General features: G+C 44.8%; 1 protein-coding gene across 4 annotated transcripts in view; it reads left to right on the top strand.

The window, feature by feature from the left end:
* Positions 1-21269, top strand: part of LOC128026687 (girdin) — a 46467-nt gene that overhangs the window by 17542 nt on the left and 7656 nt on the right. For 3 of the 4 annotated variants that reach the window (XM_052613940.1, XM_052613941.1, XM_052613942.1), the window contains exons 6-27: positions 7-90; positions 191-331; positions 1305-1453; positions 2138-2219; positions 2644-2802; positions 2868-3014; positions 3229-3376; positions 3454-3755; positions 5583-6653; positions 6729-6856; positions 8782-8920; positions 8995-9165; positions 9239-9400; positions 10159-10436; positions 10522-10665; positions 10737-10923; positions 12821-12966; positions 13101-13193; positions 15023-15225; positions 16649-16726; positions 17676-17861; positions 17943-18011. In XM_052613940.1, the coding sequence (XP_052469900.1) occupies positions 7-90; positions 191-331; positions 1305-1453; positions 2138-2219; positions 2644-2802; positions 2868-3014; positions 3229-3376; positions 3454-3755; positions 5583-6653; positions 6729-6856; positions 8782-8920; positions 8995-9165; positions 9239-9400; positions 10159-10436; positions 10522-10665; positions 10737-10923; positions 12821-12966; positions 13101-13193; positions 15023-15225; positions 16649-16726; positions 17676-17861; positions 17943-18011 (4267 nt within the window). Of the gene's footprint in view, positions 1-6; positions 91-190; positions 332-1304; positions 1454-2137; positions 2220-2338; positions 2375-2643; positions 2803-2867; positions 3015-3228; positions 3377-3453; positions 3756-5582; positions 6654-6728; positions 6857-8781; positions 8921-8994; positions 9166-9238; positions 9401-10158; positions 10437-10521; positions 10666-10736; positions 10924-12820; positions 12967-13100; positions 13194-15022; positions 15226-16648; positions 16727-17675; positions 17862-17942; positions 18012-21269 lie in introns of those variants that run through there. The other variant, XM_052613943.1, reaches the window with a different exon arrangement.

Raw genomic sequence — 21269 nt, 5'->3', positions numbered from 1 at the left:
TCTCAGTGTAACAGGAAGGAGGACTACATCGACCGGATCCAGACGCTGGACTTTGACACACGGGCAGCCATCGTCGCTCACATTCAGGAGGTGTGTGTCACATGATGTCACAAGCTGAGCTCATTGGGCAGCTGACCTCTGACCCTCTGTGTGTGTGTGTGTGTGTGTGTGTGTGTGTGTGTGTGTGCAGGTGACCCATAACCAGGAGAATGTCTTTGACCTTCAGTGTGTGGAGGAGAGTGAGTGTGTCCCACACGATAAAGATGCCATCATTAGACAGCTGACCTTTAACCTTAAGCGCCTCGTTGACGAGAGAGACCAGCACGCTGAGGTAACACACACACACACACGAATGCCCATGTGATTCGCTCACTGACTGCAGGCTGATATCCAACATATAATAAAGCAATATCCACTGCTCGATTTGAACTGATTCTCATTCTGATGAACTGATGTTGATCTGTGGAATACTTGATTCTGATTGGTCAGTTGCTACATTCTGAAGTCTGTTAACCCTCGATAACAGCTAGTGAAAGCTGATAACACAGGTTCAACCGAGTAACGGCCTTTCTTCAGGGAAGCTTTGTATTTGTTAAGCTAATAAAATATTGTAGTGTAATAAGTGTAAGAATGCACCATTAAATACCGTCTAGTTTGAACTTGTGTTCACAAAAGTTTTGCATCTAAATATTTCAACTCAAAACAATATTTAGTGTCTAATTATGTAGTTATGAGGCAGCCGTGTAATAAATGCTATAATGTAGATTCAGCCGGTTATTGTCACAGAATAACGTCCGCTCGTCGTCTCCTGATCACACTGTCTGGGGTTATTCTGTGATCAACATCCTTCCTTCAATCCCATGAATCAGTCTTCTAGTGCTGGCGTGAGTGGATGCTTGGAAAAACCTCTCTAAACATCATTTGTAGGGTGCCTGCAAAACCAATAATCACAAAAATGTTTGTACTTTGTCATTTTTTATATGAAATAAAGTCTCAGCCTTCAAATTCTGCACCTTTTATGACAAAATTCTAACTATTTTTTGACACTCTTTAATGTGGCATGAACTATCAATTTATTTGAGATTCTATTTGCTTTGAAAAAATTTATGTACTTCATCTGAGATATAACCAAATAAACACACATCGAGTCAAATCAAGTCAAGACTGGAAGCAAACTGAATTAAAGTGAATCATGAGATGTGTGTCTGGAAGTGAAGTGAAGAGTGAAGCAGGACGTCCTCACACCCTCATATATGCTGCTTTGATGCCCATGATGCTGTGTGTGTGTGTGTGTGTGTGGGCAGGCGATCGTGGCTCTGACTCTGGAGCGGGACAGTGCGCTCGCCCCGTCGCCCGGAGACTCGTCCAGCATGAGACGCACAGAGAGCGTGCAGCATCTGTCCGTGGAGCTGGCCGACGCTAAAGCCAGGATCAGACGCCTGCGGCAGGAGCTGTGAGTATCTGCTCATCACCTGATCACCATCAGTTATTCAGCTTCCCCTCTGTGTGCAGACAATAGAGAGGAAGTGCTGGAGGACAGGGGAAGTGAGTTCTGCTCATCTGCTCTGCTCAAGCTCTTCACCAGCAGCACTTTCTCTGAACACACTGTGAAGAGCACGTCTTTCTGTCGCAGAGCAGAGAAACTGTGAAACGTCTGCTTTAACTAAGCCCTGTAGAATCATTGACATGAGCAGCAGTGAACGACTGTCCAAGGTGAGGTCAGAGGTCAGAGTCATCTGTTAGTTATTATGAAACAGGCAGTGAACTGAACAGAGAATGTGATGTTCCCTGATGAGAAAGTCTGCGGTTCTTCAGTTAAAATCATGTGTGATTTCTGTAAATGTTTAATTGGTGTGTTTTCTAATGCAGAGATTACAGAAGGTTGATTGGTGTCATGTCAGTTGTAGTGGAGGTGTATTAGAAGAGCTGCACTCTGTCCCATGTGTTCAGGATGGTTCTGCAGATCTAGAACGAGGCCACGGCTCGTCTTGGGTATAGAGGACAGTCTATTTTAGTCCGCACAGCTCACTTCCTGTTCCCCACTGATCACAGCGCTGCACACTTAATCAAACGTGTTGGTGTATCAGTAGATGTTTTCAGCAGCTCCACTAACACTGCTGTACTGCTGCTGTTTCAGAGAGGAGAAGAGCGAGCAGCTGCTGGACTGCAGACAGGAAGTGGAGCACCTGGAGGCCGAGGTCAAGAGACTGCAGCAGGAAGTGAGGCTCAGCGCTGCTAAACACTCAGCTCAGCTGCACATCTCGAGCACTAATGAGTGCCCTCGTTCCTCTTACTGCTCACACGTGTGTTTATAGACCCCGCTGGACCCAAAGAGACGCCTTGAACAGGCTTTATGATGCTTTTTCCATACAGCGTGAATATCCACATCTGCAGTAGTCTAGCATTTAACTCACCATTAATGTTAATGTAAACACCATATTTCTGCATACTGTCAATAAAATAAAATAAATTAGATGTGTGTGTATATATAGATTATCAAAGATCCATACCAGGGATATCTGAGGTTCATATCTTGTGCTATTTTTCTGACTGATGAGCAGACTGACATGTAACGTGTGTGTGTGTGTGTGTGTGTGTGTGTGTGTGTGTGTGTGTGTGTGTGTGTGTGTGTGTGTGTGTCAGAACCTGCAGGTGCTGTGTGAGGTGCGGGCGCTGCGGGTGAACCGGGACGAGCTGGACGCGCTCCGAGAGAAGGCCGTGCGGGTGGAGCGACTGGAGAGTGAGGTGAAGCGCTGCAGAGAGAAGCTCCAGCACATGCAGTTCTTCCAGACCAGAGTGGAGGTGTGTGTCTGTGCTCCTCAGCAGCTGCGCTCTGCTGGACGTACTGATCACATCTCTTCACACAGGAGCTGAAGGAGGACAGTCAGGTGCTGCTGGAGACCAGGAGTGTGCTGGAGGACCAGCTGGAGTCGTACAGAGCTCGCTCAGATAAACACCACCAGCTGGAGAAGGAGAACCTGCTGCTGCAGAGCAAGATCCATGAGCTGGAGATGGTGAGAGATCCCCTGGGCTCCACGCTCAGAGACAAACACAACTCAGTATCAGTATCACTCAGTCTGAACAGAGGTTCTTCAGTCTAATGAACGGCTGTAGGTCTAGTACAGGACCTCATGAGAGCTGTTTACACCGCTGCTGCTTCACTAATGATGAATACTGCTGGCAGAAGGATGTGAAGTAGTGTGAGGGGTGATGACTGCTGTGTTTCAGGAGCGAGACATGGACAGGAAGCGCATGGAGGATCTGCTGGAGGAGAACCTGGCGCTGGAGATGGCCCAGAAACAGAGCATGGACGAGTCTCTACATCTGGGCTGGGAGCTGGAGCAGCTCTCCAAGACCACACCTGCGCTCTCTGAAGGTACCTGCTCAGAGCACAGTTAGGGAGGAATCCTGTCCGGATAACGAGAGGCTCACAGAGTGTGGTGTTGTGTGCAGTGCTGCAGAAGTCTCTGGGGGACGAGGTGAACGAGATGACCTCCAGTCAGCTGCTGAAGCTGGAGAAGGAGAACCAGATGCTGCTGAAGAGCCTGGAGGAGCTGAAGAGCGGCGCACACCTCCACCTGGAGAGAGACCTCCACCTGGAGAGAGACCTCCACCTGGAGAGAGACCTCCACCTGGACAGAGACCTCCACCTGGACAGAGACCTTCACCTGGAGAGAGACCTCCACCTGGAGAGAGACCTCCACCTGGACAGAGACCTCCACCTGGACAGAGACCAGCAGAAGCTCAGCCAGCAGGTCAGAGTCCTACACGGTCTTCAGGAGGAACTGATTTAATTAGTCACGATGAAGTGTCTCTACATTAAAAATAAGAGTGACTGCATCCTGATGAAGGGATGTGAAACCAGACATCATCTTTAGAATAATGTGCGCTGATGAATCGTTCACAGTGAGACCAGGAACAGTAGAAAGAAGTACAGTTAGATATGAAAGTAACTGTGAATAAATTCTGTTCCTCACACAAAGAAAGGAGAACATTTTGAACAGAATGGGAACTGAGCTCATATTCATCAGAGAGTAATCTGAGGTTAAATCTGACTTGGGTTCAGTTCAGCTGCTTGTGTGTGTGTGTGTGTGTGTGTGTGAGTGTGAGTGTGTGTGTGTGTGTGTGTGTGTGTGTGTGTGTGTGTGTGAGTGTGTGTGTGTGTGTGTGTGATGAGTGCATCAGCACACAGAGAGAGATGGTGTGTGTTTGTGCAGCTGGAGCAGCTACAGCAGAGCTGACTGTGTACATCACACAATTTTTCGGACTATAAGTCGCACCTGAGTATAAGTCGCATCAGTCTAAAAATACGTCATGACGAAGAAAAAACATATATAAGTCGCATTTATTTAGAACCATGAATCAAGCACCAAGAGAAAATATTACCGTCTCCAGCCACGAGAGGGCGCTCTATGTCTTCAGTGTAGACTACAGCAGCACTGAGCAGCATAGAGCGCCCTCTCACGGCTGGAGACGGTAATGTGAACTCTTGGTTCATTTCTCTTGGTTCATGTTATTAATTCAAGTTCATTTTGATAAATAAGTCTCACCACACTATCGCAGGACCAGCCAAACTATTAAAAAAAGTGCCACTTATAGTCCGGAAAATACGGTAATTTACTGATATTAAATTGAGTAATTACAGCTTTGAAGTCACATTCATACTTTATATGATGATATTTAAGGAATATGTTTAATTGCATGATCATTATGCATTTATATAATCATATACAATCGATAAATTGAAAAAAAAATGCTTAAATAATTACCAAACTGCATTAACTTACTTGTATGGCACTATCCGGCCACCCCCGCCTTTTTGTTTCTGCGATTTCCCACCCTCCGATGCCGATCTAGCCAATTAGCGGCCTCCAAACTTACACAAGTGTAAAATATGCAGATTTTCGATGACGCGGATGCAGTACCGGGGCCGGGCTGCAGGGGCGCACTCCCGAGCTCAGAGGATACACAGTGTATAGTAAAGTTTCAGAGTTTTGTGGTATATTAGGACATGGCGCGAAACTTTGAGAGGGAGCTTCACTGTCGGAATTATAAGGACATGGGCCCTGTCCTCATAAACCCAAATGTCCCTGTAATGCTGGTGCATATTCAGGTTAAAAGTCCTTGTAAACCACAAAAACCAACACACACACACACACACACACTCACAACCCTGCATCTCTTTCATCTTACACTGATGAATTCACATAACTATTCATTTGATTTCCATGTCCAAGTTTCCATTACGTAAAACTTGCCTGATTCATTCATGTATGGCTGACGCATATGAATCACATTAAACTTATTGATTTATTTTGTTAAAACTATGTAATCTAAAGAGACGGAAAATTGTTATGTAACTGAATCACATAAAATGTAAATTTATAACGTAACCGTTTTCTACAGAAATAAACAACAGTTTTGAGTTCCTTCAGACATACATAGATGAATATGATCTAATTTGATTTTCTTGAGAATCAGGTGAATGGTTTAGGATTTAAGAATTCATGATGGCTTTAACTGTCCTGTGCACGTTGTTTAAAGATCTCTGTTAGCTGACACTGTGTGTGGTGGTGACTCAGGTGAAGGGTCTGGAGCAGGAGAACGATCATCTGAACCAGACCATCGCCTCTCTCAGACAGCGCTCTCAGGTCAGCGCCGAGGCTCACGTCAAAGACATCGAGAAGGAAAACCGCGTCCTGCACGAGTCCATCAAAGAGACCAGCAGCAAGCTCAAAAAGATGGAGTTTGAGCGCAAACAACTTCGCAAAGACCTGGAGCACTATAAAGAGAAAGGAGAAAGAGCCGAGGAGCTGGAGATGGAGGTGCATCGACTGGAGCGAGAGAAGGAGAGTCTGCAGAAGCGTCTCGCTGCTCTCTCCATCACCTGTGGGAAGGTGGAGGTGCTGGAGAAGGAGAACGCTGAGCTGGAAGCAGAGAGCAGGAAACTGAAGAAAGCGGCGGACGGTCTGAGGAACGTTTCCTATCAGCTGGAGGTGCTGGAGAAGGAGAACACTCAGCTGGATGAAGAAAACCTGGCGCTCCGGCGCATGGTGGAGTCTTTACGGTCCACCGGAGCAAAGGCTGCTCAGCTGGAGCTGGAGAACAAAGAGCTGGAGAGCGAGAGAACCCAACTCAAGAAGAGTCTCGAGCTCCTGAAGGCTTCGTCCAAAAAAAACGAGCGTCTGGAAGTCAGTTACCAAAGCCTGGAGGCAGAGAACCAGCGGCTCCAGAAAGCCCTGGAGAGCGGCAGCCGCAAGATTCAGCAGCTGCAGGGAGAACTGCAGGACACGGAGATGGAGAACCAGAGCCTGCAGCAGAGCCTGGAGGAGCTGAAGATCTCCAGCAAAGGTCTGGAGCAGCTGGCGCAGGAGAACACGGCCCTGGAGCAGGAGAACAACCAGCTGGAGAGAGACAAGAAGCAGCTGGAGAAGGAGAACAAGCGGCTGCGACAGCAGGCTGAAATCAAAGACTCCAGACTCGATGAAGACAACCTGCGCATCTCTCACCTCGAGAAGGAGAACCGCACGCTGGGCAAGGAGCTCACCGCTCTCAAAGACACGTGTGGCCGCGTCAAAGACTTGGAGAAGGACAATAAAGAACTGGTCAAACAAGCAACCATAGACAAGAAGACCCTGGTCACTCTGAGAGAGGTAAACCGGTTTAGCTGATGCATGCTCGACCGTGGATTACTTGCGTGACTCTTACTGTGATGTTTCCTGATGCAGGAGCTTGTCAATGAGAAATTAAAGACCCAGCAGATTAACAATGACCTGGAGAAGCTGACCCATGAGCTGGAGAAGATCGGCCTGGATAAAGAGGGGCTTCTGCGTGATGAAGAGAGCTCTGATGACAGGTGATTCACACATGATAGGACTGCACTCAATTTAGACCATAGGCCTGTCACCATAACAAGTTTTGCTGGACGATAAATAATATTGTCATTCTAAGACAAGTTTCAACTGATATACAGTATTGTTCAAAATAATAGCAGTACAATGTGACTAACCAGAATAATCAAGGTTTTTAGTATATTTTTTATTGCTACGTGGCAAACAAGTTACCAGTAGGTTCAGTAGATTGTCAGAAAACAAACAAGACCCAGCATTCATGATATGCACGCTCTTAAGGCTGTGCAATTGGGCAATTAGTTGAAAGGGGTGTGTTCAAAAAAATAGCAGTGTCTACCTTTGACTGTACAAACTCAAAACTATTTTGTACAAACATTTTTTTTTTCTGGGATTTAGCAATCCTGTGAATCACTAAACTAATATTTAGTTGTATGACCACAGTTTTTTAAAACTGCTTGACATCTGTGTGGCATGGAGTCAACCAACTTGTGGCACCTCTCAGCTGTTATTCCACTCCATGATTCTTTAACAACATTCCACAATTCATTCACATTTCTTGGTTTTGCTTCAGAAACAGCATTTTTGATATCACCCCACAAGTTCTCAATTGGATTAAGGTCTGGAGATTGGGCTGGCCACTCCATAACATTAATTTTGTTGGTTTGGAACCAAGACTTTGCCCGTTTACTAGTGTGTTTTGGGTCATTGTCTTGTTGAAACAACCATTTCAAGGGCATGTCCTCTTCAGCATAGGGCAACATGACCTCTTCAAGTATTTTAACATATGCATCTGGTTTTGCTCTCCATTTTAAGGCATTGGAGATCATTTTAGCTGAACAGCCTATCATTTTTTGCACCTCTTTATAGGTTTTCCCCTCTCTAATCAACTTTTTAATCAAAGTACGCTGTTCTTCTGAACAATGTCTTGAACGACCCATTTTCCTCAGCTTTCAAATGCATGTTCAACAAGTGTTGGCTTCATCCTTAAATAGGGGCCACCTGATTCACACCTGTTTCTTCACAAAATTGATGACCTCAGTGATTGAATGCCACACTGCTATTTTTTTGAACACACCCCTTTCAACTAATTCAACTAATTGCCCAATTGCACAGCCTTAAGAGCGTGCATATCATGAATGCTGGGTCTCATTTGTTTTCTGAGAATCTACTGAACCTACTGGTAACTTGTTTGCCACGTAGCAATAAAAAAATATACGAAAAACCTTGATTATTCTGGTTAGTCACATTGTACTGCTATTATTTTGAACAATACTGTAATGATAATGGCATAATAGTGCAGGTACACTCTTTTAAAGATCAATAAACTTTTATTTCTAAAGAATATTTAACACTGAAAACAGAAAACATTTTAAATATCCACAATAAATGAACAAAACAATAAAAGCAATGGTTTGTGTTATATTATGTTTATATGCCAGTTAGGGATGCTCATATTGACCGTTTAACGTAACCTAAAGTTAACGTTTTGACCGAATAATACTATCAGTTACACTTTGTGGGGATACTAACTGGGACCATTTGAACAGAAAGGGCAACGAAGTTACTTGAAAAATATTTTACGCGGTATTAAAATAAAGAAGTAGTGCAAGTACAATGCAATATCACTTGAGACGCAAACATCCACGAGTGAATGAGAGGCGCTTCCCAAAGCTGGTGACTCTAGCGAGACGTTCTCTCTTTATTCCTGGGACATCTGTGCCATCGGAGAGGGGGTTTACTACCGCTCCAGATAACCCCACATCATGACATGTTACATTCTTTAAATAAAAATTGAAAAAAAGAAATCATGGCTGGAAAAATTATTGAGCTGATTTTTTTATCGTGCGATTAATTGATTTATTGACTATCGCGACAGGCGTAGCTGGAGTCATCATGTCACCTGTGTGACGCTGTGTTTCTTCTGTGTCAGGTTTAAGCTTCTGGAGTGTAAGCTGGAGTCCACTCTCAAGTCCTCTCTGGAGATCAAAGTGGAGAAGATCGCTGCTCTAGAAGCCCGACTGCAGGAGTCCTCCAACCTCAACCAGCAGCTGCGGCACGAGCTCAAAACGGTCGGGCGTCAGGCTTTGTGTGGCTGCTTGACTGCAGATTGTGTGTTTATTAAACCTGGTTTTGTCCACCGCAGGTGAAGAAGAACTACGAGGCTCTGCGTCAGCGTCAGGAGGAGGAGTGTTCGGCTCAGAGCTCGCCTGCGAGAGGACGGGAGGACACTCAGAGCAAATGGGAGAAGGAGAGTCAGGAGGCCACGCGAGAGCTTCTGAAGCTCAAAGACCGACTCATAGAGGTGGAGAGGAACGTAAGTACTGGCTCATGGCTGTCAGAACATCTTTATGTTAGCAACACGGTTCACATGGCTGATGTTTGTCCAGAACGCCACTCTCCAAGCAGAGAAGCAGGCTCTCCGGACGCAGCTGAAGCAGCTGGAGTCTCAGAGCGGGAATCTCCAGGCACAGATCCTGGCTCTTCAGAGACAGACCGCGTCCCTACAGGAGAACAACACCACGCTACAAACACAGAACGCCAAACTACAGGTCAGAGACGCTCCTCACACAACACTGCTGTAATGCTCTGTGCACTTTACACAGCAAATATTTGCATCTTATATAGCCCGGCTTACACTGTGCGATTCTGGTCACAATTTGGTTGTCTGAGACAAACTTTGAAAATCCTAAAAGATTCCTGTAATCCTAGGCTACAATCTGTGGTCTTTGATCGCTGGTTTGACATGTTCACAGACAGCCGATTAATGGCCGTCGCGGTCAGATTTGACCTCTGAAGGTTCGGTGTACAGTCCTGCAGTGGGACGTCTCCTACCACGAACGTCAAGCGGTCATCATTTCTCAAGACAAGTATGATCAGAATTAATGCTAGAGATTTCTTCTAACCACGTAAACTCAGACGCTTCCGTCCTACAACCAGACATGTCAGTAAGCTCTTCACTAATTGGCTTGTGTGAAAACACATCATGCTAATTTTCTGAACTCACAGAAGATGTATTTGAGGCGTATATAGCGTGTTTGTGGCATTCACTTTGCCTTCGCTAATTTTCATCTTTGCATTAACTTTGTATGTAATCGAGCAAATAATTAAACTAGCTTTTGGTGTGAACGCATCTTTACAGAAAGGTTATGGTGGATATTTCTCCTTGTGAATGTAACCGGAGTTTGGTCGTAAAAGCTTTCGGGCCCCTGGGAGTTGCACAAAACGATCTGCAGCTCTTAAGTCGATGCGGTGTGCTCATTTATCAGAAGCGCACTTTGAGCTAAACAAGTTTATGATGCTCTGGCAGGTGGAGAACTCGACACTGAACTCTCAGAGCGCCGCTCTCATGTCCCAGAATGCTCAGCTGCAGACGCAGCAGTCCGGCACAGAGAGCGAGAGGGACGTGGCCATTCGAGAGAAGGAAGAGCTGCGCTCGGTCTATGATCTGCTGCTGCACGACCACGAGAAGCTGTCTGCGCTGCACGAGAGACAGGCCTCAGAGTACGAGGATCTGATCGGCAAACACGGAGAGCTGAAGAGCGGCCACAAGAGCCTGGAGCTGCAGCACCGCAGTCTGGAGAACAGGTGCAGACCTGGACACAGCCAGCAGTCACCGGTCACTCCACAGAAACACCTGTGTTTCTGAACGTGTGTGTGTGTGTGTGTGCAGGTACAATCAGCTGCTGAAGCAGAAGAGCGAGCTAGAGCAGCTGGAGAGAGAGCTCACAGCAGAGCGAGAGAAGATGATGTCTGACAGCAGGAGTCATCAGGACACGGCCGCACAGTACCAGAGGCTCAGCGAGGAGCACCACACGTGAGTGTCAGGACCAGGAGCGTCTCTGTTGACTGAGGACGCTCTCTCACCAGCGTCTCTCCTGTGTGCAGGCTGAGCTCCACACACCAGCAGCTCCTGAAGGACAACGAGCTCCTGCAGACAGATCATAAGAGCCTCAAGAGTCAGCTGAACACGGCTCGGCTGGAGCAGACGCGTCTGGAGGCAGAGTTCTCCAAACTCAAAGAACAGTACCAGCAGCTGGACATAACCTCCACCAAACTCACCAACCAGTGCGAGGTACAGCCTCACCTCCTCACACCGCACGGATGGTGGTCACACAGACTTGAGCTTCAGAAGATCACTTTGTTATTGGTTAATTGTGATAATCAGTGTGGCGAGTGGGGCGGGGCCGAGAGGCGTGGGAACGAGGGGTGGGGCTCAGGTGTAGCTCATCTCCAATCACTACACCTGGCCTCACTCCTCGTTCCCACGCCTCTCGGCCCCGCCCCACTCGCCACAATCAGAATCAGACGTGATTTATTCAATGCCGACAGCTGTCACCCTCAGCGAGACAGTAGGGTGTATCTTTGTGAAAACATATTCACAGGAGACCCAAATACACTGCATTATTCACATAAACATTATACATGTGCTCTATCTCTCATATTTAGCAGAAGTCGTCTTTTGTCAGTTCTGAGCTAAATATCTGTAAACCCCTCCCCTTCCATAGACCTGCTCTGCTCTGATTGGTCAGCTGGCCAAGCCTGTTGTGATTGGCACTAAGAGGGGGCTAGAGCAGGTTAGCGAGCGCTAGCATCTGTGTTTCCAAGTCCGTGGTTGTTTTTGATGTCTTTGGTTGTAGCGACCCCAATGACATCATATTTAGGCACTGGAATACAAATTTAGCAGGGGAACCCTGACTGAAAGCATTTTTTTTTTTTTTACACCCCAGAACCGATTTTTAAAAGGGGGACCATGCCGAAACATGATTGGGCTAGTTTTGAGTAAAAATTGAAAGAGCTTTGTTATCCTAATCTGGCAACCCTAGCAAGCACCTTTACATAAAACAAAAATATGAAGTTCCAATCAAGTTCTTAAAATAATGACAAGAACATTTTATTTAACATGTATGCAAGTTTAGCTGCTAAACTGTAAACACTAAACAATAATGGTGGATACGTTAGCCGAATGCTAACGTGATTAACTGACCAAATATGTCTACTGTAATGTCATAACCTTTAATTATAACACAGAACAGCTGTATCACATGCTAACTGACTTCTCTCTCTGCTGGGTCTGTTACTCTCCTGCATTAAAGTGCCCCTTTATGCCTTTTGCGACTCTTATCCTTCATGCAGTGTGTCATGTAGCTGTATGTGAACACAAACTATCTGCAGAAGTGTGAAGCCAGCAGTGCATGATAGATAAGGTTATTGTCTGTCAAAAAAGAGTCGGCCCACAGTCACCTAAATGAGTCGTCAGTATTTTGAATCTTATTCTTTATGGCTCTACGTCAAGAAGTAAAACATTTGAATAAAGTCTGCCCATGTGTAAACCTGTTTTAGGAGACTCAAAAAACAATATTAGCAACCTTTGCATAATAGGGGTACTTTAACCCCATAACTACAAAATGATTATAAAGTCTGTGCGCTACACTATATTCTTTATTATTAAATGAAGTAATTAGAACAACGACAGTCTACATTAATCAATACATTCTTAGGTTCACAGTGAATTATCAGAAACTTCAGTAAGACAATATTATGGTGAAAAACTTGGTATTTTGAGCACTCAATTGAAAATGTGCACGTAACGTATCAGTCTTACAGGATGTGGTTCGGAGATATTGTTAGTCCAAATTAAGAAGATTAGAAGCCAACGAGATAAAAGCCAAGATGAAGGTTTGAACTCTATTGCTGTGGATCATATTTACAGGCAGGGATTGTGATAATGTGTTACCCAGTGTATATACCAGTAACAGTTAAGGTGATTCTGAGTCATCTCTGTCTTTTGAGAGACAAGATCTTTATTTATCATGCGCTTTTTTTGATTAATAACTTTGCAGACTGTTTACATTGAAGGATAGCTACCTTACAAACTGCAAACTAGATATTTTCAGGAAACCCATATGAGCTGCTCTTTAAACTAAAGACGAGTGAAGGGTAACTGTGTTTGTGTGTAATGTGTCCTGCAGTTGTTAAGTCAGCTGAAGGGGAACCTTGAGGAAGAGAACCGGCATTTGCTGGATCAGATCCAGACCCTCATGCTGCAGAACCGGACCCTGCTGGAGCAGACCATGGAGAGCAAAGACCTGTTCCACGTCGAGCAGAGACAGTACATGTGTGACATAGCCATGTTTCTACACATCTGCTGTTTTACCCTCATTCGTGTTCATCTTCTGAAGCTGTTCTCCTGTAATGAATATCACCTCCTGTGTGCTGATGTCCTCTGATGGTAGTCTCTCTCTCACACAGTGACACACTCAATGAACTGAGGAGACAGAAAGAGAAACTTGAGGAGAAGATCATGGATCAGTATAAATTTTGTGACCCATCACCTCCACGAAGGTAAGCGCACCATCTCATGAAGATCACTGGTTGTGATTGTATAACAGCACAGTGCAGTGGAGAAATGCCTTCTGGAGTGAGAATGTGTTAGACTCAAGCTCTGTCCAGTGTCCAGCACTCATTCGCTCATTCAATGTTCCCATATAGTAAATGGGAGTAATTTCAGACAGTGTTATTTTGCTATCCATTAGAGTGAATGAAGCCTGTTTTTGTATACGTATGTTATGTATGTTCTCTTTAGGTCAACTCTCCTCATAAAACAGCACCTTGGGGCAGTGACCCATTAGGGAAGCATTCCATATATATTGAATTAGCAAACTTCACTCTTGGAGTCCTTTGAATACAGCCCTTTTGTACATCAGTTTTTGTGTTTTTCTGATTGGGTGTCAAGCCTTGTCCAGTGATGTGATGGTTCTGGAGATCCATGTCACCATGGTTTAGCATTACTAAGGCCACGCCGTTCCCGAACACTTTCAGCTGAAGTGTTGCACAGATTTCTCTGCAGGACCTCTGCTGAGATTCCTTGAGTGGTCTACGAACAAAACCTCTGCTTCTTCAAAGGACTGGGCTGACCAGCTTGCTGGAGGTGGAAGCATGGATCTGAAGAAAATAGCTTACGTCTTACCAGACAATGACTTGCTCCTTATTGCAGCTCTTGCCCAAACCCCTGATACGGATAAAAGCAAGATATGCAGACTGATTTATTCAATAACACAGGTGTGATGAGAATCCCAGGAATACCACTCTCCACAACACTAGACATCAAGCAGCGCTAAGACTAGACAATATATGGCTGGCAACTCTAGATGTGGCTAATTACTCAAGGCTTCTGCACTTCACTATACATATAATATGCCAGACCTTCCTAGCTTTCCTGACACTGTCAGTGGTCTATTAAATTCGCCCTGACAGAGATACAGTAGGGCTGACTTTGATTTGCTTGGCTCATTGGACATCTAGCAATGCCCACTGTTTTTGTCGCTGAGGGAATGAAACACCACTAGATCTGTATGTGTTGTGATATCTGTGCTCAGATGTTTCCTTCACTCGGAGCAAGATCAGATTGAGACCAGACAGTGTTGCTCCTTGCTTAGCTGCACTGGTAATGCAGCTGTTATACATCAGTCCATGCCATCTCACTTAGTTCGCTCTCTCAGGAGAACATATTGCACTCATGCCCTCACAGTTATAAGTACTGGGTGCGGCCTTTAAGAGGTGTGATTGAATTTCCCTAGAGGGAGAGTAATATTATAAAGATTACTAAAGTAATCGCATGTTAGCATAGTGCTAACAATGTCAAGGTCACAGGTTGAATTGAATTCTGACAGAATCCAAGAACATAGAAAGACTGAATGCAATGCAAGTTGGATAAAAGCGTCAGTTAAATGCTTAAATATAAATGGGTTTTCAAAAATCTCCTGTGTTGTCACTGGGTCACTTTTGAGGGCAGTATTCCCACAAAATACACAACATTTGAAATCCTTGTACATTCCACTTCCAAAGTTGTTTCCATGGCTGTATTGCAGTTCCTGGCTGTATTGTAGCGTTGGATAGCGTGGGGATTCCTGAACACCTCAAACAGCCCCAAAAAATGGCCAAAACATCAAAACCCAGAACCAATCAATTCCATCTAATGAGTACTAAAAGTAATACAAAAATATTAAAAGTAAAAAAAGAAAACAAAATTATGCTCTGGGTAACAAAACACATAACGGAGATGAAAAGAGGAGCAGAAAGTTCCAGACACCAAACACATGAGGCACAAGTGCTACCGGTCGCTACTAGAGCAGCTCCCAATCGTGATGATGATGATGTTGCTGTGTCTGCAGGAGGGGCAACTGGATCACGCTGAAGATGAAGAAACTGATCAAGCCAAAGAGTCGTGAGCGTATGCGCTCTCTCACACAGACCCCACCCCGCTCCGAGTCCAGTGAAGGTTTCCTGATGCTGCCGCAGCCGGACAGTCAGGACAGCTCATCCATCGGCTCCGGATCCAACTCACTGGAGGACATGCTAACCCCCCGCAGCAGCAGTGAGTATCAGCACACTTCCTGTTCCCAGCAGTGTTCTGCATCTGCAGTGCAGGACTGACCTTCCAGCAGTGTGCAACTTTCAATGTAGCTTAGTCAGTCACTTCACTCCTGAATCACTCCTAAAGTTTCATTAAGTGACTGAGTCGACTGAATGCCTCTGACTGATTCTTTCTTTGAATTGCACTGATTTCCTGAGTGAATCCAGCTCCAATCAGAGGTGTTGGAGGCATGGTCTGGCTTCTAGTACATGGTGGTGGTGCATGCCGGGTTAAAAATGTAACTTTTGATCCCATACACCATCTTTTGTTTTCTGTTTTCAAAAGAATCATTTTTTTGTTTATCAGCCAACACAACTACAGTCAAAGCTGTATTTCTATATAAAGTTGTTAAATGCTGTGTGATTTTGTGCACACCGAACTGAAAACACTGCAAGCTCACATCTCAGCTCGAGAATGATTTTAGCAAACACACATGTGTCGTATGATCGTGTAGTTCTGGCCTGATGCTTGTGTTTTCTTGCTTTCTTTGCGAAGGGAAGAGAGTTGAGAAAAGCCAAGCGCAGGTTTTCTCTAACAGTATCCTGTCAATCAGCCCATGAACAATCTGCATTTGTGTTCCTCTCTGTTAAATGGGACATTGGATTCAAAATTCACTTTTACATGATTGTCATATATTAATGTGTCCGAGTAGCGTGTGTATACAACTACCCTACAATGATAAAAATCCATTCGCAATTCCCAAAAGACCTAAGGATTCTCAATTATTAAGCTGTAATTATTACGATTTTCTGAGCAGTATAAAGTCATATTGCACAAGACCCACCCACGACCACTTACCACTGACAAACGCTCTTAATCAGTGGTACACTGGTCACCATTTTCTCCATGCTTAAGCAGCTGTAGCGACTATGTCTCGTAAGCAAATCAGATGTTTTATGGCTCACTTTGAACAGAGCTGTTTTAAGCTAAAAAAGGGTGTTGTTTTTCATGACCATTAAGGGATTTTGACCAAAGTATGTTGCAGACATTTCATGAAGACACTAAAGAATCATACCAACTACTTGAAATTGGGCATCCGATGTCCCCTTTAAAAGGTGCAGTGTAAAGAGTGTGTGACTGCAATTCAACGCTCATCTGAAATAGTTCTGCAGGGTCATTCATTCATCTGTGTGTGAGACCACAGGGAAACCCATGTGAGCTGCTCAGTGATGATCTGTGACTATCTCCCGCATTGCACTATTTAATAACCATGTCCAGTTGGCATCAGTCAGTGTGGCATACTTTTCACATGCGTGTTCATTTTATGTTCAGAGTGATCATGCTAAACATGTGAGCATCATTTTGACAGAATGGTGCACTGGTTAACACGTTCTCTCCCCTCTCTCTTTGTGTTTCTTTGCCTTGCTGTGCTGTCTGGTGACAGCGTTCAAAAAGCTTCCATTCATGAGGAACCGATCCAAGGAGAAAGACAGAGTGAAGGCCATCTACCGCCGCTCTGTGTGTAAGACATCTGATTGTCCACATCCATCACACTCTTCTACACACTCTTGCTGTCCATCTCTTTTGCACTCCCATCATTTATCAACATCAGCCACTTGACACATCTGCACTGTCCTCTTTCTCTTGTCACCTATACAGTGACTGTGACACAGTTATGTTCATCTTTTCAGATGCATAAACAATTCAGATCAGTTATAAACCATTTTTAAGATTAAAGGTCAAGGTTACAACCTCGGCCCTCAGACCAAATCAGATCTGTTTGGAGATTCCAGTGCCCCACATCCCACAATGCTTTAAAAAAAAAAAAAAAAAATTCAGTCAAAGAAGGTTTAAAGGGGCCATGAACCGAGAAATCAAAATTCCCTTGATCTTTTGTCATATAAGAGGTCATTGTACGATAAAAACATCCTGTAAGTTCTGGAACTTTCTTGTTAGTCTAAAAACAGCTTATATTTGTGGAATGTGCCGCTCTATGACGTAATAGTGTGGCTAAACCCCACCTCCACAGAAGCAGAACAACACCTGCTTCTACACCGATGCCTGTTTAGCCCCACAGAGAGAGCACTTCTATCAGCACAATTCTGCCTGGGACGTCTGGTCTCCTAATCTCTACTCCTTCGGGTGCAGAGTCCATTGTTTCAGACAGTTTGTGTTTTGGTAACCACTGCAGCTATCAAACCGAGACTAGATAAGTGAACGCCTCTTATCTGATTGCGATCCAATAACAGGACGCACATATTGAAAGACAAGACAGTAGCTTGTAGGATGTATTTTGAATATCCGGTAGACCTCTTGTTAACAAAGACGTGGCATAAATTTCGTCATAGTTTTATAATTATATATATGTTTAAGCTTGTCAACATCTCATCTTCATCACAGAAAAAATGTGTTAACGAATATTATTTTCGTTGTCTTCGTTGACTAAATGAACACTGGTGTGTGTGTCTCAGCCATGAACGACCTGCTGCAGACGATGGATCTGTCCGAGGGTCAGTGGTCCAGCAGCGCGGATCATCTTGAGGCTCCTGATGAGGCCATCAGCTCTCAGCACAGGAAGGAGTTTGGATCCATGGACTACGCCGGGCTGACCCTGACCCTGACCAGCGGCCGCAGCGCTCGCCTCCGCTCTGATACAGGTACACTCCCTGCAGCACACAGGGATACATCTGATCAAATAGAGCCATGTCTAGTGTTCACGTGCTGCTTCTCGTCTGTAGGCAGTGCTGTGTCCAGTGATGACATCACACAGCCGTCGTCGCAGGAGAACAGTGTGCGGAGAGCTCTGGGTGAGTACACTGCTCTCGTGAGCGTCTGTGATGTCATCTCCTGCTGCTCTGACTGATCACGCTCCAGCTCCAGCTCACACTACATCACTTTAACAGTGTGTACACTGTCCAAATAAATCCATTGATTTAGCTGTGATCCTGCTCCAGACGGAGAGTAAAATGTGCACGACAACACAAAAATGTGCAATAATACTTTGCCAGCTAGTCATTATTACAATGTTTGTGAACGTCTGAGCCATGATGTCTGATCACAAACACTTATGCACTCGCTCTTTTTAAGTAGTTCATTTAAGAAACAGCCTCAAACCCGAGAGAGTCAGTCAGTGAATCATTTAGAGATGTTACTGACTGCTTATTCATGTGACAATGTGCCATTCAAGTTGACAGTTGTGTTGTGTAATAACGACTGTCTACACATGTCAGAACAACAATCAACACGTATGTTTTTGTTTCTTCAAACATGTTGAAGTATTAATTTGACACAGAGTGCTATTTAAATGGCAGGAGTGCAGTCAGGAAGAAGCTGTGTGTGTGTGTGTCTCTGTCTGTGTGTGTGTGTGAGTGTGTTTGTCTCTGTCTCTGTGTCTGTGTGTGTCTCTGTCTGTGTGTGTGCGTGTGTCTGTGTGTGAGTGTGTGTCTCTGTCTGTGTGTTTGTCTCTCTCTGTGTCAGTGTTGTGCCTGAACGTGTTCATTGAAGGATAGTTCATGAACTCGTTCATATTTTGGGCGAACGTGAACTTAATGTGCTGTATTAATGCCTGATGAACGTTACTCTCAACTCGTTCATTCTGGTGTCTGTGAACGGCACGCTCTCTTCGGTAAACTTCGTTCAATAGGCTGCCAGATTTCTATAGAGCCTTCCAGGCGAAAAACCGGCTAAAACACACCGTAAACGGGTCTTAATATGTAGCGGAAAAACACCCAATCTGGCAACACCAGCCACCAGTGTCGCACCACCGTCCGCCGCATGCGTGACGCGTCATCAAAAAAAAAACAAAAAAAAGGCATCGAGGCGTCAGCAGCATGTAGCAAGAAGGCGTATGATAATTTAAAATAATTTTATGATGTTTATGACAAGGTCGGTGAGAATGGGAGACAAAGCATTAAAGCAACAATGGGGAAATGCTGTTCCCTCAATGCTAATGTAAACCCTGGTTGGATAAGGATTCAAAATTGGATATGAAGATGAAATCTGACGCATAGCTTCATTGTTAAAACTGATAAAATAATTGCTGTCTGTGATTCTATATGGGCTGTTGCAATAATTTTGAAAAATAATAGCTCACAAGCAACATATGGAATAAAAGAACTATGAACTTGTTCATTTTTGGAACTGTGTGAACTTAGTTCAAAATTTTGTAGTTTGAACTATGAACTGAACTAGTTCATTTTAAAATTTGTGAATTGAACTTTGAACTAGTTCATGTAGAAAGTGAACTTTCCCAACACTGGTCTGTGTGTGTGTGTGTGTCTCTGTCAGTGTGTGTGTGTGTGTCTCTGTCAGTGTGTGTGTGTGTGTGTGTGTGTGTGTGTGTCTCTGTCAGTGTGTGTGTGTGTGTGTGTGTGTGTGTCTGTCAGTGTGTGTGTGTGTGTGTGTGTGTTTGTGTGTGTCTCTCTGTCTGTGTATGTGTGTGTGTGTCTGTGTGTGAGTGTGTGTGTGTGTGTCTGTCTGTGTATGTGTGTCTGTGTGTGAGTGTGTGTGTCTCTGTCTGTCTCTGTTTTGTGTGTGTCCGTGTGTGTCTGTGTCTGTGTGTGTGTGTGCGTTTGTGTCTCTGTCTGTCTCTGTGTCTGTGTGTGTCTCTGTGTGTGTGTGTGTGTGTCTCTGTCTGTGTAACAGCGAAAGAAAGTGAGGAAGCAAGTGCAAGTAAATGGATATTTAATAATGCAGTCAAACACACGAGTAACATAAAAAAGGATAACAGGTGGGTGAGGCGAAGTCTGATGGTGATCCAACGACGAGAAGAACACAGAGAACAGGAACGAGAGACCAGGCAGTAACACGGGGAACTGCAAACAACGCTCTGACATATACGGGAGGCTTAGACCAGTGGCCTTGGCCTTGGTGCGCGCCCTCACCTGGAGCAGAGTCTCATGGGCTCTGGACAACGTGCGGTGGCACCTCTTGAAAAAAGTGACTCAGACTGACCGTTGCTCTATGGATGATAACCCGAAGACAGACTAACCATCGCTCCTAATAATTTCCAAAACTCCTTCCAAAATTGTGACACAAATTGGGATCCCCTGTCAAAAACCGTCTACCAGGAGGCCATGTAACCGAAAAACGTGATCAATTACAGTAACAGCTGTCTCCTTGGCTGAGGGTAATTTGGGAAAGGGAATGAAATGTGCTGCCTTCAAGAATTGGTCTACTACGGTCAAAACGACCGTCATGCCATTAGAGGGCGGGAGGGCGGAAACAAAATATAGAGCGATGTGGGACCAAGGTCTCAAAGGGACAGACAGTGGTTGAAGAAGCCCATCTAGAGGTCGGTTAGATGTCTTAACCATTGGCTCAAACTGAGCAGGCCAAAACTCTTTTGGCAGTTCTAATATATTCTTGAGATCGGTCCAGACGATGAAAGGTACCCCCAACCACTCCAACCAATGACTCCACTCCTCCAATGCTAATTTGACAGCCAACAACTCTCTGTTACCAATGTCATAATTACGTTTGGCAGGAGATAAACGATTTGAAAAGAACGCACATAGATGCATCTTGTCATCTGAGGCAGCGCGCTGGGAAAGAACTGCACCTACTCCCACCTCTGATGCGTCGACCTCAACCACAAACTGACGTGTGAGATCAGGGGCTACTAAGATTGGAGCCGAAACGAAGCAGCTTTTGAGGTAGGAAAATACAGTTCCGGCTGTATTAGACCACCTGAACGGAGTACTGGGGGAGGTCAAGGCGGACAGAGGCGAAACTAGTTGGCTGAAATTGCGAATAAAATGCTGATAAAAATTGGCAAACCCCAGAAACCGCTGTAGGGCCTTACGGGAATCTGGATTTGGCCAATCTATCACAGCCTTAACCTTGTCAGAATCCATATGTATTCCCTCAGACGAGACGATGTACCCTAGGAAGGGAACAGACTGTGCATGAAATACGCATTTCTCCGCCTTGACAAAAAGCCCATTCTTTAGTAATCTCTGGAGCACTCGTCTGACCTGTTGCACGTGTTCCTGGAGAGACGAGGAAAAAATCAGTTTGTCATCCAGGTAAACATATATGAACTGATCTACCTTGTCTCTCAACAC

This window comes from Carassius gibelio, chromosome A13 (genome assembly GCF_023724105.1).
Source record: "Carassius gibelio isolate Cgi1373 ecotype wild population from Czech Republic chromosome A13, carGib1.2-hapl.c, whole genome shotgun sequence".
NCBI lineage: Eukaryota > Metazoa > Chordata > Actinopteri > Cypriniformes > Cyprinidae > Carassius > Carassius gibelio.
The sequence above is the reverse complement of the archived record's forward strand: the minus strand, read 5'-3'. Positions and strand labels throughout refer to the sequence as shown.